At 38.6% G+C, this 25778-nt stretch overlaps 1 protein-coding gene across 3 annotated transcripts in view; it reads left to right on the top strand.

Moving 5' to 3' along the window:
* LOC307128093 (uncharacterized protein) overlaps positions 1-25116 on the top strand; it is a 30607-nt gene extending 5491 nt beyond the window's left edge. The window contains exons 2-4 of one of the 3 annotated variants that reach the window (XR_013816734.1): positions 4665-5158; positions 22174-22855; positions 23525-25116. Coding sequence is in view for 2 of the 3 variants with exons in the window: in XM_079819689.1 (XP_079675815.1) it covers positions 4665-5153; positions 23525-23623 (588 nt within the window). In the remaining variant the exon portion in view is untranslated. Of the gene's footprint in view, positions 1-4664; positions 5159-22173 lie in introns of all 3 variants that reach the window. The other 2 variants (XM_079819690.1, XM_079819689.1) reach the window with 2 other exon arrangements.
* The last annotated feature ends 662 nt before the right edge of the window (positions 25117-25778 follow it).

Genomic DNA, 25778 nt, shown 5'->3' with positions numbered 1-25778 from the left:
ATTTTTCTTCAATATCGCACAGCCCTAACCCAAACACTGGGTTGTTATGTCTGACCCAGGATAACACAAAAACTACCCAAACACTGGGTTATTACATCTGACCCAGAATAACACAAAAACTACCCAAACACTGGGTTGTTATATCTGACCCAGGATCTGGGTTACACAAAAACTACCCAAACACTGGGTTATTACGTCTGACCCAGAATAACACAAAAACTACCCAAACACTGGTTTGTTACGTCTGACCCAGGATAACACAAAAACTACCCAAACACTGGGTTATTACGTCTGACCCAGAATAACACAAAAACTACCCAAACACTGGGTTGTTACATCTGACCCAGAATAACACAAAAACTACCCAAACACTGGGTTATTACGTCTGACCCAGAATAACACAAAAACTACCCAAACACTGGGTTATTACGTCTGACCCAGAATAACACAAAAACTACCCAAACACTGGTTTGTTACGTCTGACCCAGGATAACACAAAAACTACCCAAACACTGGGTTATTACGTCTGACCCAGAATAACACAAAAACTACCCAAACACTGGGTTATTACGTCTGACCCAGAATAACACAAAAACTACCCAAACACTGGTTTGTTACGTCTGACCCAGGATAACACAAAAACTACCCAAACACTGGGTTATTACGTCTGACCCAGAATAACACAAAAACTACCCAAACACTGGGTTGTTATATCTGACCCAGGATAACACAAAAACTACCCAAACACTGGGTTATTACATCTGACCCAGAATAACACAAAAACTACCCAAACACTGGGTTGTTATATCTGACCCAGGATCTGGGTTACACAAAAACTACCCAAACACTGGGTTATTACGTCTGACCCAGAATAACACAAAAACTACCCAAACACTGGTTTGTTATGTCTGACCCAGGATAACACAAAAACTACCCAAACACTGGGTTATTACGTCTGACCCAGAATAACACAAAAACTACCCAAACACTGGGTTATTACGTCTGACCCAGAATAACACAAAAACTACCCAAACACTGGGTTGTTACATCTGACCCAGGATCTGGGTTACACAAAAACTACCCAAACACTGGGTTATTACGTCTGACCCAGAATAACACAAAAACTACCCAAACACTGGGTTGTTACGTCTGACCCAGGATCTGGGTTACACAAAAACTACCGCAAACACTGGGTTGTTACGTCTGACCCAGGATCTGGGTTACACAAAAACTACCCAAACACTGGGTTGTTACATCTGACCCAGGATCTGGGTTACACAAAAACTACCCAAACACTGGGTTATTACGTCTGACCCAGAATAACACAAAAACTACCCAAACACTGGGTTGTTACGTCTGACCCAGGATCTGGGTTACACAAAAACTACCCCAAACACTGGGTTGTTACGTCTGACCCAGGATCTGGGTTACACAAAAACTACCCCAAACACTGGGTTATTACGTCTGACCCAGAATAACACAAAAACTACCCAAACACTGGGTTGTTACGTCTGACCCAGGATCTGGGTTACACAAAAACTACCCAAACACTGGGTTATTACGTCTGACCCAGAATAACACAAAAACTACCCAAACACTGGGTTGTTACGTCTGACCCAGGATCTGGGTTACACAAAAACTACCCCAAACACTGGGTTGTTACGTCTGACCCAGGATCTGGGTTACACAAAAACTACCCCAAACACTGGGTTGTTACGTCTGACCCAGGATAACAAAAACTACCAAAACACTGGGTTGTTACGTCTGACCCAGGATAACAAAAACTACCAAAACACTGGGTTGTTACGTCTGACCCAGGATCTGCGTAACACAAAAACTACCCAAACACTGGGTTGTTACGTCTGACCCAGGATCTGCGTAACACAAAAACTACCCAAACACTGGGTTGTTACGTCTGACCCAGGATAACACAAAAACTACCAAAACACTGGGTTGTTACGTCTGACCCAGGATCTGCGTAACACAAAAACTACCCAAACACTGGGTTGTTACGTCTGACCCAGGATAACACAAAAACTACCAAAACACTGGGTTGTTACGTCTGACCCAGGATCTGCGTAACACAAAAACTACCCAAACACTGGGTTGTTACGTCTGACCCAGGATCTGGGTTACACAAAAACTACCCCAAACACTGGGTTGTTACGTCTGACCCAGGATCTGCGTAGCACAAAAACTACCCAAACACTGGGTTGTTACGTCTGACCCAGGATCTGGGTTACACAAAAACTACCCAAACTAGGGTTGCGCAATATATCGGAATATCGCAAATATACATAATCGCAAGGGCACGCAATATCTGAATGATTTTAATAAGCTACTTCAACATTGTGAAAAGTGTACGTTTTAGGTTGATGCATATAGCAGAGAATAGACTGAGCACACGACTGTTACTTATGTGACTTGCTTGACGTTAAAAAAAGTTATTAAACGCAATAACTTGCGAAAAACAACTCCTTGAAGTCTTGTGCTGTCTGCTGTCTGACACACACCGAAACGTGACACAAGCCTTTCTTTTTTCCGTGTCTTGTTACACACTCGAACTGTCAAAATCAAATACACACACAGTTGTGTCAAAATGGCTGTCTTGATGAGTATTCATGTAAACAAAAAGTCGGTTATGCTATCAGTTGGGGAAAGAAATAGATTTTACACACTTAAAGCAATATCGTATCGCATACCGAATATCGCATTATTTAACAAGGATATCGCATTTTTCTTCAATATCGCACAGCCCTAACCCAAACACTGGGTTGTTATGTCTGACCCAGGATAACACAAAAACTACCCAAACACTGGGTTATTACATCTGACCCAGAATAACACAAAAACTACCCAAACACTGGGTTGTTATATCTGACCCAGGATCTGGGTTACACAAAAACTACCCAAACACTGGGTTATTACGTCTGACCCAGAATAACACAAAAACTACCCAAACACTGGTTTGTTACGTCTGACCCAGGATAACACAAAAACTACCCAAACACTGGGTTATTACGTCTGACCCAGAATAACACAAAAACTACCCAAACACTGGGTTGTTACATCTGACCCAGGATCTGGGTTACACAAAAACTACCCAAACACTGGGTTGTTACATCTGACCCAGGATCTGGGTTACACAAAAACTACCCAAACACTGGGTTATTACGTCTGACCCAGAATAACACAAAAACTACCCAAACACTGGGTTGTTACGTCTGACCCAGGATCTGGGTTACACAAAAACTACCGCAAACACTGGGTTGTTACGTCTGACCCAGGATCTGGGTTACACAAAAACTACCCAAACACTGGGTTGTTACATCTGACCCAGGATCTGGGTTACACAAAAACTACCCAAACACTGGGTTATTACGTCTGACCCAGAATAACACAAAAACTACCCAAACACTGGGTTGTTACGTCTGACCCAGGATCTGGGTTACACAAAAACTACCCCAAACACTGGGTTGTTACGTCTGACCCAGGATCTGGGTTACACAAAAACTACCCCAAACACTGGGTTATTACGTCTGACCCAGAATAACACAAAAACTACCCAAACACTGGGTTGTTACGTCTGACCCAGGATCTGGGTTACACAAAAACTACCCAAACACTGGGTTATTACGTCTGACCCAGAATAACACAAAAACTACCCAAACACTGGGTTGTTACGTCTGACCCAGGATCTGGGTTACACAAAAACTACCCCAAACACTGGGTTGTTACGTCTGACCCAGGATCTGGGTTACACAAAAACTACCCCAAACACTGGGTTGTTACGTCTGACCCAGGATAACAAAAACTACCAAAACACTGGGTTGTTACGTCTGACCCAGGATAACAAAAACTACCAAAACACTGGGTTGTTACGTCTGACCCAGGATCTGCGTAACACAAAAACTACCCAAACACTGGGTTGTTACGTCTGACCCAGGATCTGCGTAACACAAAAACTACCCAAACACTGGGTTGTTACGTCTGACCCAGGATAACACAAAAACTACCAAAACACTGGGTTGTTACGTCTGACCCAGGATCTGCGTAACACAAAAACTACCCAAACACTGGGTTGTTACGTCTGACCCAGGATAACACAAAAACTACCAAAACACTGGGTTGTTACGTCTGACCCAGGATCTGCGTAACACAAAAACTACCCAAACACTGGGTTGTTACGTCTGACCCAGGATAACACAAAAACTACCAAAACACTGGGTTGTTACGTCTGACCCAGGATCTGCGTAACACAAAAACTACCCAAACACTGGGTTGTTACGTCTGACCCAGGATCTGCGTAGCACAAAAACTACCCAAACACTGGGTTGTTACGTCTGACCCAGAATAACACAAAAACTACCCAACCACTGAAAAAATTAGTGGGTAGAAAAAATAACCCAATATTTTTTAGAGTGTCACAATAATAACTCGAAATGATTGCAAAGAACATTGGTGTCATACTCGGTGCAACACATTTTGATGCTTCGTGTTTGAATATGTGAATGTGAACTCAGTGGCAGAGAGGAGGAATTCCAGTGAAATGTATTTATTTTTTGTCCTTTTTGGAGCTTGACAGCCTCTGGCATCTCCTTGTGTTTCGTTTTAAAGCAAACATTTCCATTAACTATGTCTTTGACCCCTCTGTGTCTGTGAAGGTCGTCCAACAGATCGATGTTCTGACGTCCAACATTGACCTCGATGAAGTGGAACCAAGTCCATCCAATGGACTCCCCCAAGATGCCACCAAAAGCAGTCAGACGGATGTTATGGCGTTGATCCATCATTCAAATGGCGACGAGGACACATCAACTTCTGACTCCTCTCTCACACACAGCCCTGTGGATTTAGCTCACAATAACAGTCCTTCGCCAGGGAGAAACCACACAAGCCCGTCCCTTCCTGTTGAGGATAAAGGCAAAAGAGTTGTGAAACAAAGCTCAAAGACTCAAAGGACGGTCAATGGGACCTGCCTACCACACCGGACGGCAAGGAAAGGCCAACTGGAAAACCACAGACCGCCTATAGTCCCAGTGGTGTGCACAAACTCAAATAAAGCCCACCGGCCTCCACCTTACCCTCAGAACGGACAGGTGAAGATCAGGACACCCCCTTACCCTGGAAAACACAAGATGCTCTCATCCACCGTAGTGTAAGGACACACAACTAACTTGCTTTCACAGAAACCCAATCAGCAAAGACAATCAAACATACTCACAGACACACACACAGTTGCACACACACTTAGTCACTTGGTCGAAACGTTCCTTGGTGACGAAACTCAGGGTAAGTGGACACTAAATGTCCTCTCAAGAGCATGTGCTTGATGTGTTTATGCTCATGCATGTCTAAACACAAACATTAGGGTATCGCACTACCGGTTAAACGTTTGGGGTCAGTAAGATTTATTAATGGTCGCTGCATTTATTTGATTAAAATACAGTAAAATCTGGAATATTTTTCCAGTTTAAAATAACTGTTTTCTATGTGAATATCTAGTAAAATGTAATTTATTCCTGTGATCAAAGCTGCATTTATCATCATTACTCCAGTCTTCAGCGTCACACGATCCTTCAGAAATCATGATGATTTGCAGCTCAAGAAACATTTATGATTTTTATCAATGTCGAAAACATTTTTGTGGAAACTTTTTAACAAATAGAAAGTTCATAAGAACAGCATTTATTTGAAATAGAATCTTTTGTGTCTTTCACTTTAATGCATCCTTGCTGAATAAACGTATTTATTTTATTAAAAATATCACCCTGACCCCAAACTTTTGACTGGTAGTGTGTATACCCATAAGAAAGAAAAATCACAAATTACATCTCATTAATATCAAAATCTATATTAAAGGGTAAGTTCAGCCAGAAATGTAAATCCTGTCATTAATTCCACACCCTCATGTTGTTCCAAACAGATCTTCGTTCATCTTCAGAACACAAATTAAGATATTTCTAATGAAATCTGAGAGCTTTCTGACCCCTCCATAGACAGCAATGTATTGAACACTTTCAAGGTCCAGAAAGGCAGTAAAAACATCGTTAAAATAAATGACTCCAGTGCTTCAACCTTAATGTTATGAAGTGACGAGAATACTACTTGTGCGCAAAAAACAAATAAAAATAACGACTTTATTCTCTTACGCTGATGACGTAGAGTAAACAGTGCAGCGCTTTCAAAGTGCTACATCAGAACGCTGGCTTACCATTGGCTGAAGCTGGATCGACCGATATGGATTTTTTTAGTGCTGATGCCGATACCGATTTTTTTTCATCATCCTTAGCCGATGAGCGATACGGGCTGCCGATTTTCTCGAGCCGATATTTGGAGCCGATACTGCTTTTGCTCCCTCAATTTACAACATAAAAATGACACAATGATCATGATGATAACAATTTACAATTTAAAAAAGGAACATTTATTGAACTAAAAAAAAAACAATATTTAACAAATAGTAAAAACAGGTGAGATAGAACAAGAAAAAAAGAGTTCAGTGGCGAAAATAAATTCTGAAAATAAATATTTAAGCATAAATAAAAATAATTACACTATTGCACACAGTATCAACAAGCAAGCAGCATAATAAAGTGCACACTGACTGTACTATACTTCATTTTAAAACTATTTACAACCTAGTCATTTAATGGTTACACTCTAAAAAATGCTGGGTTAAAAATAACCCAAGTTGGGTTGAATATGGACTAATAGGGGTGCACCGATCCGATATTAGGATCGGATATCGGCCGCGATACTGACAAAATAGCTGGATCGGGGATCGGAAAAATTAACAGATCCACAAGCCGATCCAGGTGTTTTTTTCCGTCGCAGCAGAACCTACGTCATTCGTCAGCTTCACGTGTGTCGCTTGCTAGAAGAGACTCGGCTGTGTGGAGGAGATATTTCACGCTTGCCACGCCAACTAGTTCGTCGCTGTTTCGAGGGTATTACTGCAAAGTCAGGGTCTTTCCTGCATTGACATTTTTTTGACGGCCAAAGCCTAATTTGATGAGTTATTGTGATTTACGAGTGATGTAGAACAGATGCTGCGCTTGTGACTGAGTGACAGAGAGACCGATCTGAGAGCTACATTTTATTTATTTAAAGAAGTTAGATTACATTCTATTTTAGATTTGAATGCACAATTGTTTTTTAAATAAATAAGAATTCAACACCTTACATACATCTGTTATTTTGTCTTAGTTATGTTTAGTTAGTAAAGTCTGGTGCCTTTAGTCTCTTCAAGGAAGGTATAAGGTGGAAGATATACAGTTTATTATTAATTCAACAATATATCGGATCGGTATCGGGTATCGACAGATACACAAAGCCCAGGCATCGGTATCGGTATCGGGACTGAAAAAGTCGGATCGGTGCACCCCTATGGACTAACCCAGCAATTGGGTTGTTTTGACCCAGCGGTTGGGTTAAATGTTTGCTTAAAACCCAATTGCTGGGTTAAAAGAACCCAATTGATGGGTTAGTCCATTTTCAACCCAACTTGGGTTATTTTTAACCCAGCATTTTTTAGAGTGTAGGTGCACTTCACTTAATCTCTTGTAGAGCAACACCAGCGGCAATTCAGGAAAAAATCTCCCAATGCTCCACGTGAAACTTCAGTTTTTCCACCTTTTACCATTGTGTCAGTTCTCAATTGATTTTGATTAATATGCGCGAGGGAGGGAGAGCAAGACAGTTTGAAGACGGTGAGAGCTGCCCTGTGGACGCCTGTCTGTAAATAATGCAGGGGGAAAAATATCGGCGAACGCAGCAGCCTTGTATCGGCCGATACACGTAAAAATCACAAATATCGGCCCGATATATCGGTCTAACACTACTTCAGAGCGGCTCAATCAATGAATAACACACATTTATGACAGGTCATGTATATGAACTAATGCTAAGGAATAATCACAATGTTTACTTTACCATGTTTATATAGTGATATGTTTTAGACGGTTGTAACAATTCATGTTTTATCTCCCTCATCTGAACTTGAAAGAGCTCCTGCAACTAAAATGGGTTAGACATTTCAAAATAAGAGTCCCGGTGTATTTCCAGCTTGTTTATAATAAAAAGTCATGCATTATATATATATATATACACACACGTTTTTGGTTACACAATAAACTGTATTTAACTTCCATTTAATTCATAGTCAGGAGGAAAGACTAAGAACAGTATTTGACACATTATGCACATTATTCAATATATCAAGTATCAGGGTTATAATAGTCAACTAAAACCATTAAAAATATGAATTACCTGAAATTAAATACACTCACCTAAAGTATTATTAGGAACACACACTAATACTGTGTTTGACCCCCTTTCGCCTTCAGAATTGCCTTAATTCTACGTGGCATTGATTCAACAAGGTGCTGAAAGCATTCTTTAGAAATGTTGGACCATATTGATAGGAGAGCATCTTGCAGTTGATGGAGATTTGTGGGATGCACATCCAGGGCACGAAGCTCCCGTTCCACCACATCCCAAAGATGCTCTATTGGGTTGAGATCTGGTGACTGTGGGGGCCATTTTAGTTCAGTGAACTCATTGTCATGTTCAAGAAACCAATTTGAAATGATTGGAGCTTTGTGACGGTGCATTATCCTGCTGGAAGTAGCCATCAGAGGATGGGGACATGGTGCTCATAAAGGGATGGACATGGTCAGAAACAATGCTCAGGTAGGCCGTGGCATTTAAACGATGCCCAATTGGCACTAAGGGGCCTAAAGTGTGCCAAGAAAACATCCCCCACACCATTACACCACCACCACCAGCCTGCACAGTGGTAACAAGGCATGATGGATCCATGTTCTCATTCTGTTTACGCCAAATTCTGACTCTACCATCTGAATGTCTCAACAGAAATCGAGACTCATCAGACCAGGCAACATTTTTCCAGTCTTCAACTGTCCAATTTTGGTGAGCTTGTGCAAGTTGTAGCCTCTTTTTCCTATTTGTAGTGGAGATGAGTGGTACCCGGTGGGGTCTTCTGCTGTTGTAGCCCATCCGCCTCAAGGTTGTGTGTGTTGTGGCTTCACAAATGCTTTGCTGCATACCTCGGTTGTAACGAGTGGTTATTTCAGTCAAAGTTGCTCTTCTATCAGCTTGAATCAGTCGGCCCATTCTCCTCTGACCTCTAGCATCAACAAGGCATTTTCTCCCACAGGACTGCCGCATACTGGATGTTTTTCCCTTTTCACACCATTCTTTGTAAACCCTAGAAATGGTTGTGCGTGAAAATCCCAGTAACTGAGCAGATTGTGAAATACTCAGACCGGCCCGTCTGGCACCAACAACCATGCCACGCTCAAAATTGCTTAAATCCCCTTTCTTTCCCATTCTGACATTCAGTTTGGAGTTCAGGAGATTGTCTTGACCAGGACCACACCCCTAAATGCATTGAAGCAACTGCCATGTGATTGGTTGATTAGATAATGGCATTAATGAGAAATTGAACAGGTGTTCCTAATAATCCTTTAGGTGAGTGTAAATTTTAACTGAAATTTGTCGGTTATGTAATGCTTAAATGCTCAATTAATGCATTACAATTTAACTAAACTCATTCAATTTTAGTTGACTAAAAGGTGACTTATGCAGGTGACTAAAATATGACTACAACTAAATCAAAAATTGTTGGCAAAATTAACACTGGTAAAGTGTAAGAGTCTGACACAAGCTACAAGAAATTGTTGAATAAAGTCGTTATTATTTTCACTTCATAACATTAAGGCTGAAGCACTGGAGTCACATGGACTATTTTAACGATGTTTTTACTGCCTTTCTGGACCTTGAAAGTGTTCAATACATTGCTGTCTATGGAGGGGTCAGAGAGCTCTCAGATTTCATCAAAAATATCTTCATTTGTGTTTTGAAGATGAACTAAGGTCTTACGGGTTTGGAACGACATGAAGGGGAGGAATTAATGACAGAATTTTTGGATGAACTAACCCTTTAATATAATAGAGCACATACAAATGTCTGCTTGTTTCTCTTGAGAAAAATGTAACGTCTCCTAAAGAGTTGTAGGAGAGATCTTAACAATGAGTATGTTTACATTCTCCCTCATAATGTGATTATAATAGTATTTTGGCAATATTGCGCTTAAACTTTACGTCATGTAAATGCAATACTTCAATCAAACTAATGCGATTAAGCTCCTAATCGTAGTAACCATAATTCCAGGTCAGGTCCACTTAAGTCAAAAACACCATAGACAAACTTTTAGTCTTAACAACTGTACTTATTAGCGAATAACCAGAATAATGAAAATTGCACTCTGGAGTGAAGAGTTCTGCTTATGTCATGTAAACATCTTACTGCGATTAAGACCTTTACTCTGATGATTATAAATAGTCGCAATATTGGTGCACATGTAAACTTATGTTATGATATGATATGTAGTTAAAAAATAAAATGACATGAAATTGCATGTATAGGCAAAAACAATGGGATTTATTTTTAATTCACAAATCAATTTTTAGGTTTCAGGATTTTTTTTTAAACAAACTTGATTCTGAACTATGTTATGAAAGATATAACGGAATTCACTGATATACCATTTTACTTTATGAAATATGTGGGTAAAATGGCCATACTTGGGTTTTCCCATTCAATACAATGCTGTAAACAATGCATCTAATTTGCATATTAATGTGTTCTTGGTGCAACATGTTAGGAAAAAAGAAGTGTAATAATGGGAGTAATAATTGGCAACATTTTCATAATATCTAATATTTCATAGGAATATTGAAAATGTAATTTCTTTCCCTATTCACTTGTTATGTCTCCAAAATGCTTTACAGGGTATCTGCAGGTTTCACCAAGTCAAATTTAAGACTTTTTGATACCTTTTTAAGACCATTATGAATGAAATTTAAGACCTATAAAAGGAAATGCAGTCACAAAATTACTTGCAAAGTAAATACATTTATTAAAATTGAACAAATCAATAAACTTGTTTCGATTAACTTGCACTTCCTCATAGCTCAATTCAACCAGGATTTCACGATTTTTTTGTTGTTGTGATTTTTGAGATCAAAATGACTGAATTTGTGGTGGTAATTTCCAGAAATGTGCGTTTGCACAAGTGCTAAAGTGCTGCAGGATTTCAATGAGCAATAGAGGTAGCGTTACATGGACGTAGGAAAATTAAGACCTGTTTAAAATTATTTAAGACCTAAAACGGAATACGTCAGCGAATTTAAGACTTTTTAAGGCCTAAAATTTAGATTTTGAAATTCTAGACTTTTTAAGACCCCATGGAAACCCTGCTTTAAGTCCTGGCGTCTACAGTGGACATTTACGAAATCAATGCCCTTTTGTAACAGAAAGTCACATTTTGATTAGAAACCCCATAACATTTTCCTGAGATGCTGATTCATAACAAAAAATTTGAAAATGAATATAATTTAAGTTATAATTAAAAATATTATCATATTTCTATAAGAGTGCTAATGTCAGCCCTTTTTAAAGACCAAGAAGAAGTTGTTGTCCTGGTGCAACCTCCAAACATTTGGTATCTCTGCAAATCCCCGAATCTGCTCTTTACAGGACATCAAGTCTTAAAACTGTGACATGTATGATTTCAGAGAAAGTCACTCAAATAGAACGTCCACTACAGTGGACAAAAGTCTATTCGTGGGTCCCAGGAGGATTTCAAAGAGTTGTAATTTACATGATTTGTCAAAGGAATATCGAGAGAAACATCCATTAGGTCTCCTGTTAGGTCTCCTGAGCAACATCTGATTCACAAAAGTGCTGAAACATCATGTGTCTGTTGGATTGCACGCGTGTTTAAGGAAAAACCTTCCTCTCTATTATAACAGACACCAACACCATATGTTTTTTCTTTGTTATTATTTCCCCGAAAAGAACAGCGTGGTGGGGTCTGCCAGCACCGAATCATTTCCTTAGAAATAGAGACCGAGCCATGTGTGATGAAGATAGTCTACACAATGACTCAGTGTTAACACGGCTAACTCTGCGTCATGAAAGATCTCTTCCATCTGTTTCGCAGGAAAGCACGGTGTCAATGCGCTGCTCTCGTTTCCTCAGATTACGCGGAGCGTTGTTGTTTGATGAACTCTGCCGTACAAAAGGCTTTCCTGCATGGTATCATCTCAGATCTGAGGGTGAACATGACTTTTTGGGACAGTCGTGCGGCTCTATGTTCAGGATACAATCAGGAATGTGTGATAAACAATCTATAAATGAGATTTCTATTCACGGTTGATTATATCGGCTCTTCTTTGGTTGTTGTTGAGGCACGTTAAAAGATCAAACACGCGGCTTCAAGGTTGGGGTTTCTTGGAAAATCATCTTGCGCTGCAGTAGACAAAATGCAGATGATATTACAGCGTCCATCAATTAAATTAACTATGCCCTGAAGACCATTTGAGAGGTGCGTGCCCGTGCAAATTTGGCGGTTGGCGGGTCATTGCTTTGTTTGTTGCTAGGGTGGATGCTTACAGGCTCAAAAGGGCCCACCCACAAGTCTCTATGATATTATCGTCCCTAAATATGCAACCTAGGCTCATTGGAAAAACATGCTTTTATAGATACAATTCCAGCTGAAATCAACACTTGTGGACGTGAAATACCAACAGCCTTGACGCATTTTCACACAAATGATGATTATAGATTATATTTAGCAGATGATTTATTAAAGGGTTAGTTCACCCAAAAATGAAAATGATGTCATTAATTACTCACCCTCATGTCGTTGGACACCCGTAAGACCTCCGTTCATCTTCAGAACACAAATGAAGATATTTCAGTGTAAATCTGATGGCTCTGAAAGGCCTCCATTGGCACAATGCACTTTACACTCAAGACCCATAAAAGCTACTAAAGACGTCATTACAAAGTCCATCTCACTACAGTGGCTCTACAATAACTTAATAAAGTGATGAGAATAGTTTTTTTGTGCGCAAAAAAACCCTAAATAACGACTTATATCATGATGACCGATTTCAAAACAAGGCATCATGAAGCTTCGAAGCGTTATGAATCAGTGAGTCGATTCAGCAGTTTGGATCGCCAAAGTCACGTGATTTCAGCAGTTTGGCGGTTTGACACGCGATCCGAATCATGAATCGACTCACTGATTCATAACGCTTCGAAGCTTCTTGATGCATTATTTTGAAATCGTCATCACTATATAAGTCGTTATTTAGGGTTTTTTTGTGCACAAAAACTATTCTCGTCGCTTTATAAAGTTATTGTAGAACCACTGTAGTGAGATGGACTTTGTAACTACGTCTTTAGTACCTTTTAAGGGTCTTGAGAGTGAACCGTGCCATTGTGCCAATGGAGGCCTTTCAGAGCCATCAGATTTACACTAAAATATCTTCATTTGTGTCTGAAGATGAACGGAGGTCTTACGGGTGTCGAACGACATGAGGGGAAGTAATTAATGACAGAATTTTCATTTTTGGGTGAACTAACCCTTTAACAATGACTATTCACACGGTTCTTTGCACTGTATTGTTCTGAATAAGACGAATAAGCTGAAAAAACGGGTTCGTCTTATATTCAGGGTCTAGACATTTACATGTCAATAACACACCCGCAACAATAGGTAGCGCCAAATACACTTAAAACGAGTGTGCCAAGAACTACGGCATGTCAGTGTAATGTTAGAAGATCGTGAACGCAAACAGTCAAAGGAAAGCTTACCGTCTAATGGTGGGTTCACACCAGACGTGAATGAAGCGTTAGTCGCGAGTGATTTACATGTTACGTCAATGCAAAGACGCGAATAGACATTCTGCAACGCGAATTACGTTTTGGGCATTTCACGCACATAACGCGTGCTGAAAAATCTGAACTTTGGCAGATATAGTGTGCATTGATTAATACGTCAACCATATTTACAGTATCATTTTATTATGGAGAGTGATGGAGATGTAACATTGTTAACATTAATAATGTTTTTCTTGTATTTAGCCCTCAAGTATTCCTTACTAATTGGTCAAACTCACTCATTGATGGTCAAATGTGACCATACACCTTAACTATCTTTCAATTAAATAAATGTTTTATATTTTAGTTTAATAATATTTATTGAATATTTTGAAGAGATCTTTTGGTACTAAATAGGCCTACTATTTGTGCAATAATTATGGTCCATTAATGAGAATTTAAAGGGGCTATATGCAACTTTTTCCCCAAAATAAACGTAACAATAGCCTTTTTATTTTACCATTTATGACTCAAACATCTCCTGATGAGCATACTGACACCTTGTCCGCTCACAGTGGGTGCACCTATAAGCCTGTATCCTATTTTTCCTATTTTCTGGCGGGTAGGTTTTTCCCGCGCTGTCTGCGGATGACGTCACCACCGCTGCGAGAGCGAGCAGAAAATAAGAGCAGTTCTGTTTTTTGGCCACAGGTGTCAGTCGCGAGTTTAAATTTCAGAAAAACGCATATAGCCCCTTTAAAGGGTTAGTTCACCCAAAAATGAAAATTCTGTCATTAATTACTCACCCTCATGTCGTTCGACACCCGTCAGACCTCCGTTCATCTTCAGACACAAATTCAGATATTTTAGTTGAAATCCGATCGCTCTGAAAGGCCTCCATTGGCACAATGGCACTTTACACTCTCAAGACCCTTAAAAGGTACTAAAGACGTCATTACAAAGTCCATCTCACTACAGTGGCTCTACAATAACTTTATGGAGTGACGAGAATAGTTTTTGTGCGCAAAAAAACCCTAAATAACGACTTATATCATGATGACCGATTTCAAAACAAGGCATCATGAAGCTTCGAAGCGTTATGAATCAGTGAGTCGCCAAAGTCACGTGATTTCAGCAGTTTGGCGGTTTGACACGCGATCCGAATCATGAATCGACTCACTGATTCATAACGCTTCGAAGCTTCTTGATGCATTATTTTGAAATCGTCATCACTATATAAGTCGTTATTTAGGGTTTTTTTGTGCACAAAAACTATTCTCGTCGCTTTATAAAGTTATTGTAGAACCACTGTAGTGAGATGGACTTTGTAACGACGTCTTTAGTGCCTTTTAAGGGTCTTGAGAGTGAACCGTGCCATTGAGCCAATGGAGGCCTTTCAGAGCCATCAGATTTACACTAAAATATCTTCATTTGTGTTCTGAAGATGAACGGAGGTCTGACGGGTGTCGAACGACATGAGGGGAAGTAATTAATGACAGAATTTGCATTTTTGGGTGAACTAACCCTTTAATGAATTAAAATATGTTTTATTCTAATATTTTTCTTATTTATATTACAGTTAGTGTAATTAAGGTTAAAATAGAGAATTCCAATGCAAAGAGGCAAATTAGAGTCATTTTGTGGCTTGAAAAATTATACATTTCATTTGTAATGCCATGGTTTACCCACTATAGATGCCTGTATGGCTCTTTAATAAATATACATGTATAGTCTAGTTGCTCAAAGTATTGCAGACCATAACTTCTTACTTATTTTTAGGTTTTGCATTTGAATACATATTTAGACATGATCAAACACTAGATTTCTTTAAATGTGAAATTTTAAAACGGTAATAACTTGCATCCTAATTTTTTTATAATACTTATATGAGCACACACAAGTGAATATTAATGAATGCGAGCAAATATAATTTAACCCAAGAAAAGTTTAAAATAGTGCTAAAGAGGAAAACGTATTTTTCGCTATATGTACAGTAGGCTATATACATATGAATTGATACTGAATCAAGATCAAAATACACCCAAATACATTACGTGTCTATCGCGATACATATCATTATCGTTTTATCGGCTGGGTAAAAAAATTACAAACTGATACCGATTCTTAAATCCCAAGAATCAATTACTCGTCCTGTTTTCAGTTGATGTACGAATGGAAAATTGTAGTGCCCTCCCGTCCAATAAATCACAATAATCTTTGTGCTTTGTAACTATTGATATGAAACAAAGTCTCAGATTTCAAATTACGTCCATTTTATTATGAAATTCAAAAACATAAATACCATTTTGGCATTTATGAGAGCACTCTGGCTCAGCTCAAACAAAGCGGAAGCAAAATAATTGATATTGAATCGAATCGGAATCGAAATTGTGAAATTTGTGTCAATACCCAGCCCTAGTAAATTCTTATTTTGTTTAGTTGTCTGCTCAGAATCGTGGGAGAATATCACTTTCAATTCTCAATTTACCCAGAATCTTGCCGCTCAAATGTAAACACAATACTTTAATCAAATTGACGTTGATTAAGCTCATAATCGTAGTAAAATGTGCCGTATGCCAATTTTAATTGCAATAAACAGGTACGTAAACACTTTAATCACATTATCCCACTTTGACCAAAGTCTGCATGTTTAGATTCATAAATATACTGGTAAAGAAGGTGTCACATTTCATGATAACATGAATATAATAGTATATTGAAGGTCGAAAACATCAAAATGAAGACATTTTAGGCGTTTCACTGGAAAAAATCCATTCATAAAATGTGTACAGCAAGTGGATAAAAAACTGTGGGCAATAACACACCAACTGTAAAAATAACCACAATTCTTAGTGAATAATCAGAATAATGAAAATTGCATGTAAGCGAGAGTGAAGAGGTTTGCACGTCTTTCTCTGATTATTGGATATAATCATATTATTGGTGCACGTTCATGTCTGGGGCACAAATTCAATACTTCTGAAAAATCCCTGGCAACTAAAACCATTTAGCTCTGAAAACTAGAATATGACACTATAGCCCTGACGTATTCACATTCCTCTGGGGTTAAAGTTAAAATGGCAGATGTGATCTTTGTGTGCGGTTGAGAACAAAAGGAACTGATTTCTGCCTGCCGGGATCTGAAAGCAGTAGTTATGGTTTGGCGTAGAGGGTCATTGTCCTCTAGTGGAGGGTATGCGTCTCTGCACGGCTGTTTTTCAGGCCGGCCCGTCTGTCTGGTTTTCATTAGAAACCACTTGGCTGAGGGCCTAACCGAATGAGGCAAGCTCGTACAATATTTGTGATGGTCAAATAAACACAGGCATTTTCAGACATCATTTACGATGACGGCCACCCACTATCAGGGAGGGCACAACAGCTGAGCTCCACACACAAACCAGGAAGTAGGTGCGTAACAGACAGCGGATGTTTTCGTAGACGTGTGTTTACAGAGAACGCCCACCGTTTGGTGCCTTCGCTCAGGCTACACACACAGAGTGTGTTTGGGGAGCCGTGCCTTCATTGGCTGTAAAAAGAAGCCTAAATGGAGAACACTGTACTACTTACAAGTGGCTTTCATTTAAATTCCTGGGACTAAACCATACAAAAGAAAAATCACAAATGAGATCTCTTTAGTATGTCACGTGTTTCTACTCGACAGCAACGAGATTAAATTGAGAGCAAATGGAGAAACTTTTGCTTAAAGGCATAGTTCATCTAAAAATGGCTCCTCCTTCTGTGGAAAAGAAAAGAAGATATTTTGAAGAACATTGGGGTTCAAACAACATTGGACCCCGTTTACTTTCTCTCAAAAAGAAAAGTGCTGGGTTGTCAAATATGGACAAACCCAACCACTTTTTTGAGTCAAATATGGACAAACCCAACCACTTTTTTGAGTCAAATATGGACAAACCCAACCATTGTTTGTCCATAAAATTTAACCCAACGGCTGGATTTGTCTATATTTGACCCAAATATGGGTTCAAATATGGACAACCCCAACCACTTTTTTTGAGTCAAATATGGACTAACCCAACAATTGGGTTACATTTAACCCAATGGCTGGGTTTGTACATATTTGACCCAAATTTGGGTTCAAATATGGACAAACCCAACCATTGTTTGTCCATAAAATTTAACCCAACGGCTGGATTTGTCCATATTTGACCCAAATTAGGGTTCAAATATGGACAACCCAAACCATTGTTTGTCCATAAAATTTAACCCAACGGCTGGATTTGTCCATATTTGACCCAAATTTGGGTTCAAATACGGACAAACCCAACCACTTTTTTTGAGTCAAATATGGACAAACCCAACAATTGGGTTAAATGTAACCCAATGGCTGGATTTGTCCATATTTGACCCAAATTAGGGTTCAAATATGGACAACCCCAACTATCGTTTGTCCATAAAATTAACCCGACGGCTGGATTTGTACATATTTGACCCAAATTTGGGTTCAAATAGGGACAAACCCAACCACTTTTTTTGTGTCAAATATGGACAAACCCAACAATTGGGTTAAATTTAATTCAACGGCTGGGTTTGTCCATATTTGACCCAAATGATTCAAATATGGACAAACCCAACCACTTTTTTGGAGTCAAATATGAAATTTAACCCAATGGTTGGGTTTGTCCATATTTGAACCAAATTTGGGTTCAAATATGGACAAACAATGGTTGGGTTTATCCATATTTGAACCCAAATTTGGGTCAAATATGGACAAACTCAACTATTGGTTTACAAAACCCAGCATCTGGGTTTGTCCATATTTGACCCAAATTTGGTTTGAAACCCAGCATTTTTTTTTAGAGTGTTCACTGATTGATTTTTTCAAAACATCTTCTTTTATGGTAAGAAAACAACACAATTTTTATTTTTGGGTGAACTATTCCTTCAAGTCTCTTGTTTCTCATATGTTTCTCCTAAGAAAAATGGATGTGCTCATTAAAGTGTGCAAAAGTCAGAAGCTGCCATCCACGTTACCTTTATAGCTTAACATACAGTTTATACTCTTACTTTATGACAACTTTTCACTCATTTCTGTCCATTATTTTCTCTTAGGAATTGTATAATACTTACATGAAACCTACCTGAAAGTTGTATTAAGTCCCTTTAGGAATATGTAAACACCTTTAGACTTTTGACTATCACCCTGCTCTGAACACAAGTATTGTTTTGTGTGTGACATAGTATTACTCAAATAAAAGATAGATTTAATTTTCATCTGGACCAGAAACATTAGAGCTAAACTCACTGCAACTATAATAAATTCATATCAGCTTTGATATATTGTTCAAGCAAAAGCTGTTTTAGGAACAATCATAAAATATAAATGTGCAGAAGACAGTTTTACTTTTGGGTAGGTGGATAATTACATCTGTCTGTGAGCGCTCAGACTTGGCTTTAGGTTTCTGGGGTGGTAGGAGATTTGGACAAATGAATAATGGAGCAATCATATGACGGCATAAAGTCTGGACGCATTGCAGCTTATTCTGGCCAACAATTAAACGCCCTCTTAAACAGGAAGAGACCCACCTGATTAACACGTTAAATGTCCAACCACAGTTTGTTTCGTTTTTTTATGAGCTGTTTATATTGCGCCACAAGAATAGACCATTAAAAACATCAAATTATGATAGGTGTAAATATGACTTATTCCTGGAAGTCAAGAGCAGTGATGCAAATGGACATTGGCTAAGCATTTAGAAAACGTTCCATGCTTTCTTTCTGAATCATCTATCATCAAACTTGGGCCAGATAACTTCATAATAATTTTAAAATATTGATTTTTGTTCTTTAATCCAATGTAAGGTCTATATATTCCCAGAAAAACAATTGTCTAGTAGAAACCACCAAAAAATGATGATGATCATTATGTGATTTTTCTTTCAAATTACATACTGATGGCAAAACAAGATGGCGTCCCTTTTCCTCTGTTTTTGGATGGTACCTAGAATCTGATTTATTTATGTACCACAAAAATGGTGTTAAAACAGACTCATACTGAACTCCAAAAGCTTTAATTTGCTAAAAGCCTAACACTTTAGCAATCATATAATGGCATATGCCTACTAAAGCACACCTTAGCAACACATGCGCTGTTTACATCTGGTGTTAATTTATATTCCGCCATCTCTCATATTTGAATCTAACGAGATGTTTCACGCAGAATATTTAGTGTATTTAATGGCTTACCTGAACTTCAGATGTGTGTGGCTGCATATTGATATCAATCACGCAGAAGTTTTCTGGGTGTATATTAATACGTATGTTTTATTTGGACGGTTATTTTCGCCGAGCGTACTCGTTGATTGACAGGTGGGTAGGCGTTGCTTCGGGACGCGTCTGGGCATGTGAGGAGGACGCTACAAACCATGATGCTATAGACGTGATCATGTGCTTTTCTTATTCTATATGGGTGCGTCCGAAAGCATACTCTCTTGAGTAGGAACTCATTTGCAATAAAAAGGCACATTCTTTATAGTATGAATGAATGTAATTTTCTGGAAGTACTACATGCGCCATGTTGTCATTATCACATGACCAGCGTCAGTTACTTCACTTCACTGTCATTCACAATTTCTCTTTACAATCGCTGGATTAGTACTTTCACCTACTCATTTATGAGTACTGTGAATTCAGACGTACTTCTTTTGTCACATAGGGTGAATTCAGGTTGATTGGTAGGCTATACATTTTCCCAGTCATCTCAATGGCTACTGTTTTTTACTATCGGATGCAGCCTCATGGTATTTTAGTAGCTAAAATAGTAGCTCATCACAATCCCAGTGTACATCCTCACTTGTGGGGGGGGGGGGGGGGGGGGGGGTGTAAGATGAGCCAGTGGGTCAGTTGAACCACCTCCTTTATCTTGGCAAACGTACACTATTATTGTCATGTGACCATATATTTTGGAGCCACCCATCATTTCTGCCAGACTGTGAAAAGGAGAAACACATGGGAGAAGTGGAAGAAGGCACTCATTTACTTTATCATAACAGATGTAATTTAATTAAACTATTAACTAATAAACTAATAATGTAGGCTGCTACATCAAAACAAGTCTAAAACAATTTATGATCCATATTGGTGATTTAGCAATGTATAAAACCATGCAAATAAATTGGTAAACTAGCTAGTTTTATCCAGAATGGCAGCTATGGCGAAAAGTGAGCCAAGTGCTATGGGGTAAATTGAGCCAGCATTTTTCAGTAACTCCCCCCCCACCATAAGACACTGTAGTTAAGTTAAATCTATTAATTAGTAAATTACGCAACTGGTTAAATATATTGAAATTTCAACTTCACTTGGTTTTATGTTGTTTATATTAGCTTTAAAAAAATAAATGATTAATAAAATAAAATGTTTTTAAATAGTTTTTTTTAAGAGGTAAATTATCTTTTAAATTTCACATGGGTTTGATTCAGATTCAGTTAGATGGTCAGTTTACACCCAGATGCTGCAACTTACCCACTGACTTGGCTCAACTTACCCCTAACCTGGGGTAAGCTGAGCCACATGGGCACCTTTTTTAATAAGAAGCTATATTTTTACAACCCTTTGTCATAGATGTATTCTGATCATGTATAACGATTATGAAATTACTTTAGATACTTTCATTGTACTTCTTATCTTGAGGACCACAAAAGTAAAAAATGGCTCATCTTACCCCACTCCCCCCCTAATCGGTTCACGATTTGGTCCGAATCTGAAACAATCCGCAACATTGTAAAAAGCCACTTACAACAGCTTAGAAACCACATAGCAATGCCCTGACAACCTATGCATTTTTCTTACATTTTTTAGTAAATCTAATGCTTTTTATGAGATTTAAATGCTAAACTATGTGACAGCAGTACTTTATTATCCCGTATCTAAACTGAGAAGTCGTGCATGTCCAAACCAGAACGCAAAGTCTTCTCTCTCTGCAGGTATTAAAAGCGTTTCAGATCAACAGCCTGGCATCTACACCAGAGCCACGATAAAGACAGCACACACTGCGGCATTAGAAAACTCATGTCCAATCAGATCTGCTGTCCTCAACATTGAGCCAAGCTGAGCGTATAAATTAGAGTAATAAATCAAGCTGATAAGCGAGCACAATCTTGGCATTAGAACACGGAAGGCTAAATTGCGTTACATTATTGTCGGACATAATGTGAGCCAGTCAGGTTTGTAAAAGCAAGCAACAGCAATGCCAAGGACAAGTCAGAGGTAGAGATGTTAAAAGTAGCGCCTGGTGTCGTATCATCACGCTCATCCTCTGTAATTATTGCTGATTAGGTCTTTTTAAATGTTTGTCGGCGGCTTTTGCTTTTCCCTGATCTGGGCTCTGCTCCAGCGCTTGCTTAGAAGCATCGATCAACACGTTTTGAAAGGGACATTTGTATAATGAAGACGTGACCCTGACTGTGATGGGCTGGACATGAGAGTGCACTATGTAATGAAAGTCTTTTTATTACACAGGGACTGATGCCACACAACCCATCTGACTCATGGCGGAGGACGGAGAATGCTGTGCCGAGGGCCAGTGGCTGTATTTCCCATGGAAAACTCCAGAAACATCTTTCTCTCACACGCCCCTGCGGAAAAAACTAGTTTGGACCAATTTAAAGTCACCATGAAATGGCATTCACAACTCATTTTACTTATATAGTCATGTGATCGGAGGGGCGGGATTAAAAAGTAACAGGGATTTGTGGTGTCACATGAAAAGGAAAGTCGTTCCAGAGACGGAGTAAGTTGTAACTTTTTGATGGAAGATTATGAAAACAGAGTAATGAATTTTAGACAACCAGGATTGTTGAGAAAGTCTGCGTTCGATTGCTCATATTTATTTCCTTACCCAAACAGTTTGTCGGAAGTGACTGGAATTTATTTATTTTGAAAGTGTTTTCTTGGCTTTCGTCCAAGTGTATCGTCAGGCTGTGACATAAACTAAAGACTATAGAATTGGGTTGCGGAAGTGGAAACTCCATTCGTTTTCTCCATTAGGAAACCAGTCCTACTGTGAGCTACAAAGTTGTTAATCAATAGTATTTGCTTCTGTTGAAGCCTTCAGCCGGCATTATTTCAGCTTAGTTTTAAAATAATCATGTTTAAGTGGAAATTATGGTGAAAAACTACATTACCCATGATGCTCTATAGAGTGACTATAGAGTGCAACAGCGCCCTCTTTTACAGCCATTCTGTAAGTATTTTTGGCATTCATTACCATAGTGGTTTAAAAAAAAGTCTTGTTTAAGAGTTATAAGCCATGAACCAAGATATGTGGTAAATTTTGATTTAAAGCAAAAAAGTTTTTGAAAATCAGACAAAAAGATAAGACTGTAACAGCTTTAGAGAGGGAAAGAACTACAATCCCATGAAGCATTGCAAACAGCATAATCAAATAAAAAAAGATGGAGGACTATAAACCTACCTAATTACAAATGTTGATAATATATATAAAACAATAGACTATATTTTAAGATTATTGCAAAATATACCTATAGATAAACATTTAATAATTAGAAAAAAAGTGTTTGCAGTGCTTCATGGGAGTGGGCAGAACTAACGAGTTATTTTGGCACATGTTGCTTTTTCGACTCTCTGATTGGTGGAATTCTCTGTAGGGCATCATGGGTAATGTAGTTTTTCCACCAGGAATTCTGCTGTTAAACACAATTATAGTGGCTGACGGCTTAACAACCTTGTAGCTCACAGTAGGTCTGTCTTTAAATGTTTATAAGTCATCAATCAAAATCAATTTCCATTTGGAGAAAATTAAGTTTTTACTCTCCTGGTGAAAAACTACATTACCCATGATGCTCTATAGAGTGCAACAGTGCCCGCCCCCTTTTGTTCCATAAGTATTTTTTGCATTCATTTTTCCCATAGGGATTTAAAAAAAAAAAAGTATTGTAAAGAGCTATAAGCCCTGAATCAAGACATGAGGTGAATCACAACACTATAAACTTTGATTTGAAGCAAAAAAGTTTTTGAAAAGGGACAAAACAAAACTTAATGGCTTTAGTGAGGGAAAGTACGAATTACAAAAATATTTGTACAAACATAAGTATTTTGAGAGTGTAGAGAAATCGACTCGATTTCGTCATTTGGGAGTGGGCGGAGCTAACGAAATCTTTAGGCACATATTGCTTTTTCAACTCTCTGATTGGTGGAATTTTCTGTATGGCATCATGGGTAATGTAGTTTTTCACCTGGAACTCTGCTGTTAAACACAACTATGCTGGCTGAAGGCCTCATATAGATATAGCCCACAGTAGTTCTGTCTTTAAAGGTTTATAACACAATATACCACATTATAATCAGTGATGTTGTCTACACTGGATGCGGCACGGCACGACAAATCTCTGATAGTAAACTGATGCCTCGTTCTAATTATGACGTGCTGACATGAAGGACAAATGCTTTGCAAAGTTCACTTTGTCGCGAGTCCAGTGTAGACAAGTTCTAGCTGTTGCTGTGCGGCGCCACGTGTCAATGGTCGGTGTAGACACAGTGTAAGTTATTGTTCAAAATCAATTTCCATATGGAGTTTTTACTTCTAGTACCCGACTGTTGCCCTCTATTGGGCATTTTAAAAAGGCAGTCTTTTATAGCTATCCCACCCTAACTTCCTGTTTCAAAAGGAAATACGTCAACACAGGAAACAGTCATAAACCATTTCATGGGGCCTTTAACTAGTTTAGATAAACACAAGCGGGTTAAACTGGTTGTTTGAAGGAAGACCAGTGTATCAGCATATCCAAAAACAAGCATTATACTGGTTATTTAAGTCAAGGCTGATTTTGGTTATTTCAGCAGGGTCTTTCTCTCTCTAGCTACACTGTGTAAACCGTTTAGAACAAGCTAATGCCCTTCTTAACTAACCTGTGACCAGATATCAGAGTGTGTCTCCTTTAAAGAGAGCGCAACTGAGTAATAAGCTGCTTTTAGGTTGGAAATTACGACTTTATATGTACAAATTATCACGTGGATCTGTGAACAGACAGTTGAAATGCTGGAAAAGAGGAAGCATTTTATTATTATTGTTCAGACCAAAGATTGACACTTGTTCAGGGAGGCTGAAGGACGTTTATGCTAAGCTAAAGCTAACGAACACTAGCATTGCCTGAAAGGCAGCTCGTACCACTTCAGAGAGGTAAACAGCTATTGTCCGAGTTTTTACTCCTGGATTAAAGTGGATGGATCCAAACACAGTATTGCAGCTGTGGGCTGGAATTGTTTAATCAGTATTTAAAGCCAGTATAAGCCATCTTTATAGACTGTCGCGATCATGTAGTGTGATTTTCACTCTGTGGCCAATAGATGGCGCGGCAGGACCACAGAAAAACAAGGTAACGCCAATGACACGTGAATGTCTTACAAATGTGTACAGCTCACATGAAATAAAACATTGTGTTTAAAATATATTCTCAGTGACTTCTGCTTTTTTTTATCAAGAAAGAATAGTGACTCTATTATATGAGGAAAAACAAGGCGTTGACCCTTTAAAATATGTTTATAGCTGTAGGTTTTCTCACATTCTGTATTTGCAGATTACAGTATCCCTCCAGTCTGTCAAATATGACTAATATTTGCACTGTATCATTCCGAGCTCTATATGGGACGATACCTGTTTATTTAAATCTTGTCTGAGAGTTTCTCACTTCTCTCTGAGGGGCCTCTTCACATCCCAGCATGCATCTGTTCAGGGGGCGAATGCCATTTAAAGCGATGTCTGCATTGTAAAACAATACTTAAGACATCAAGCTTTTTTTGATAACACTTTAGTTTGATGCTCCCACAACAGACATTCTACTGACTCTTAGTAACTCTGCAACTACATGTCAACTTATTCTACTAACCCCAACCCTGTCTACTAATCTAATGACTGCTAGTTGCAAAGTTATTTATACACTGTATAAGTCAACTAATCAACTTGGATATTTAAGTCATTTCAACTTAAATAACATGAAACTAACTTAAAAACAAGAGTTGAATCTTGTAGGATAACTAAAAAAAACAACAACAAAAAACCTATATATATTGTATATATATAATAATATATATATTATATAGAATAT

The sequence above is a fragment of the Gobio gobio genome (genome assembly GCF_949357685.1).
Source record: "Gobio gobio genome assembly, chromosome: 6".
Taxonomy (NCBI): Eukaryota; Metazoa; Chordata; class Actinopteri; order Cypriniformes; family Gobionidae; genus Gobio; species Gobio gobio.
This window is presented reverse-complemented; position numbering and strand designations above follow the sequence as displayed.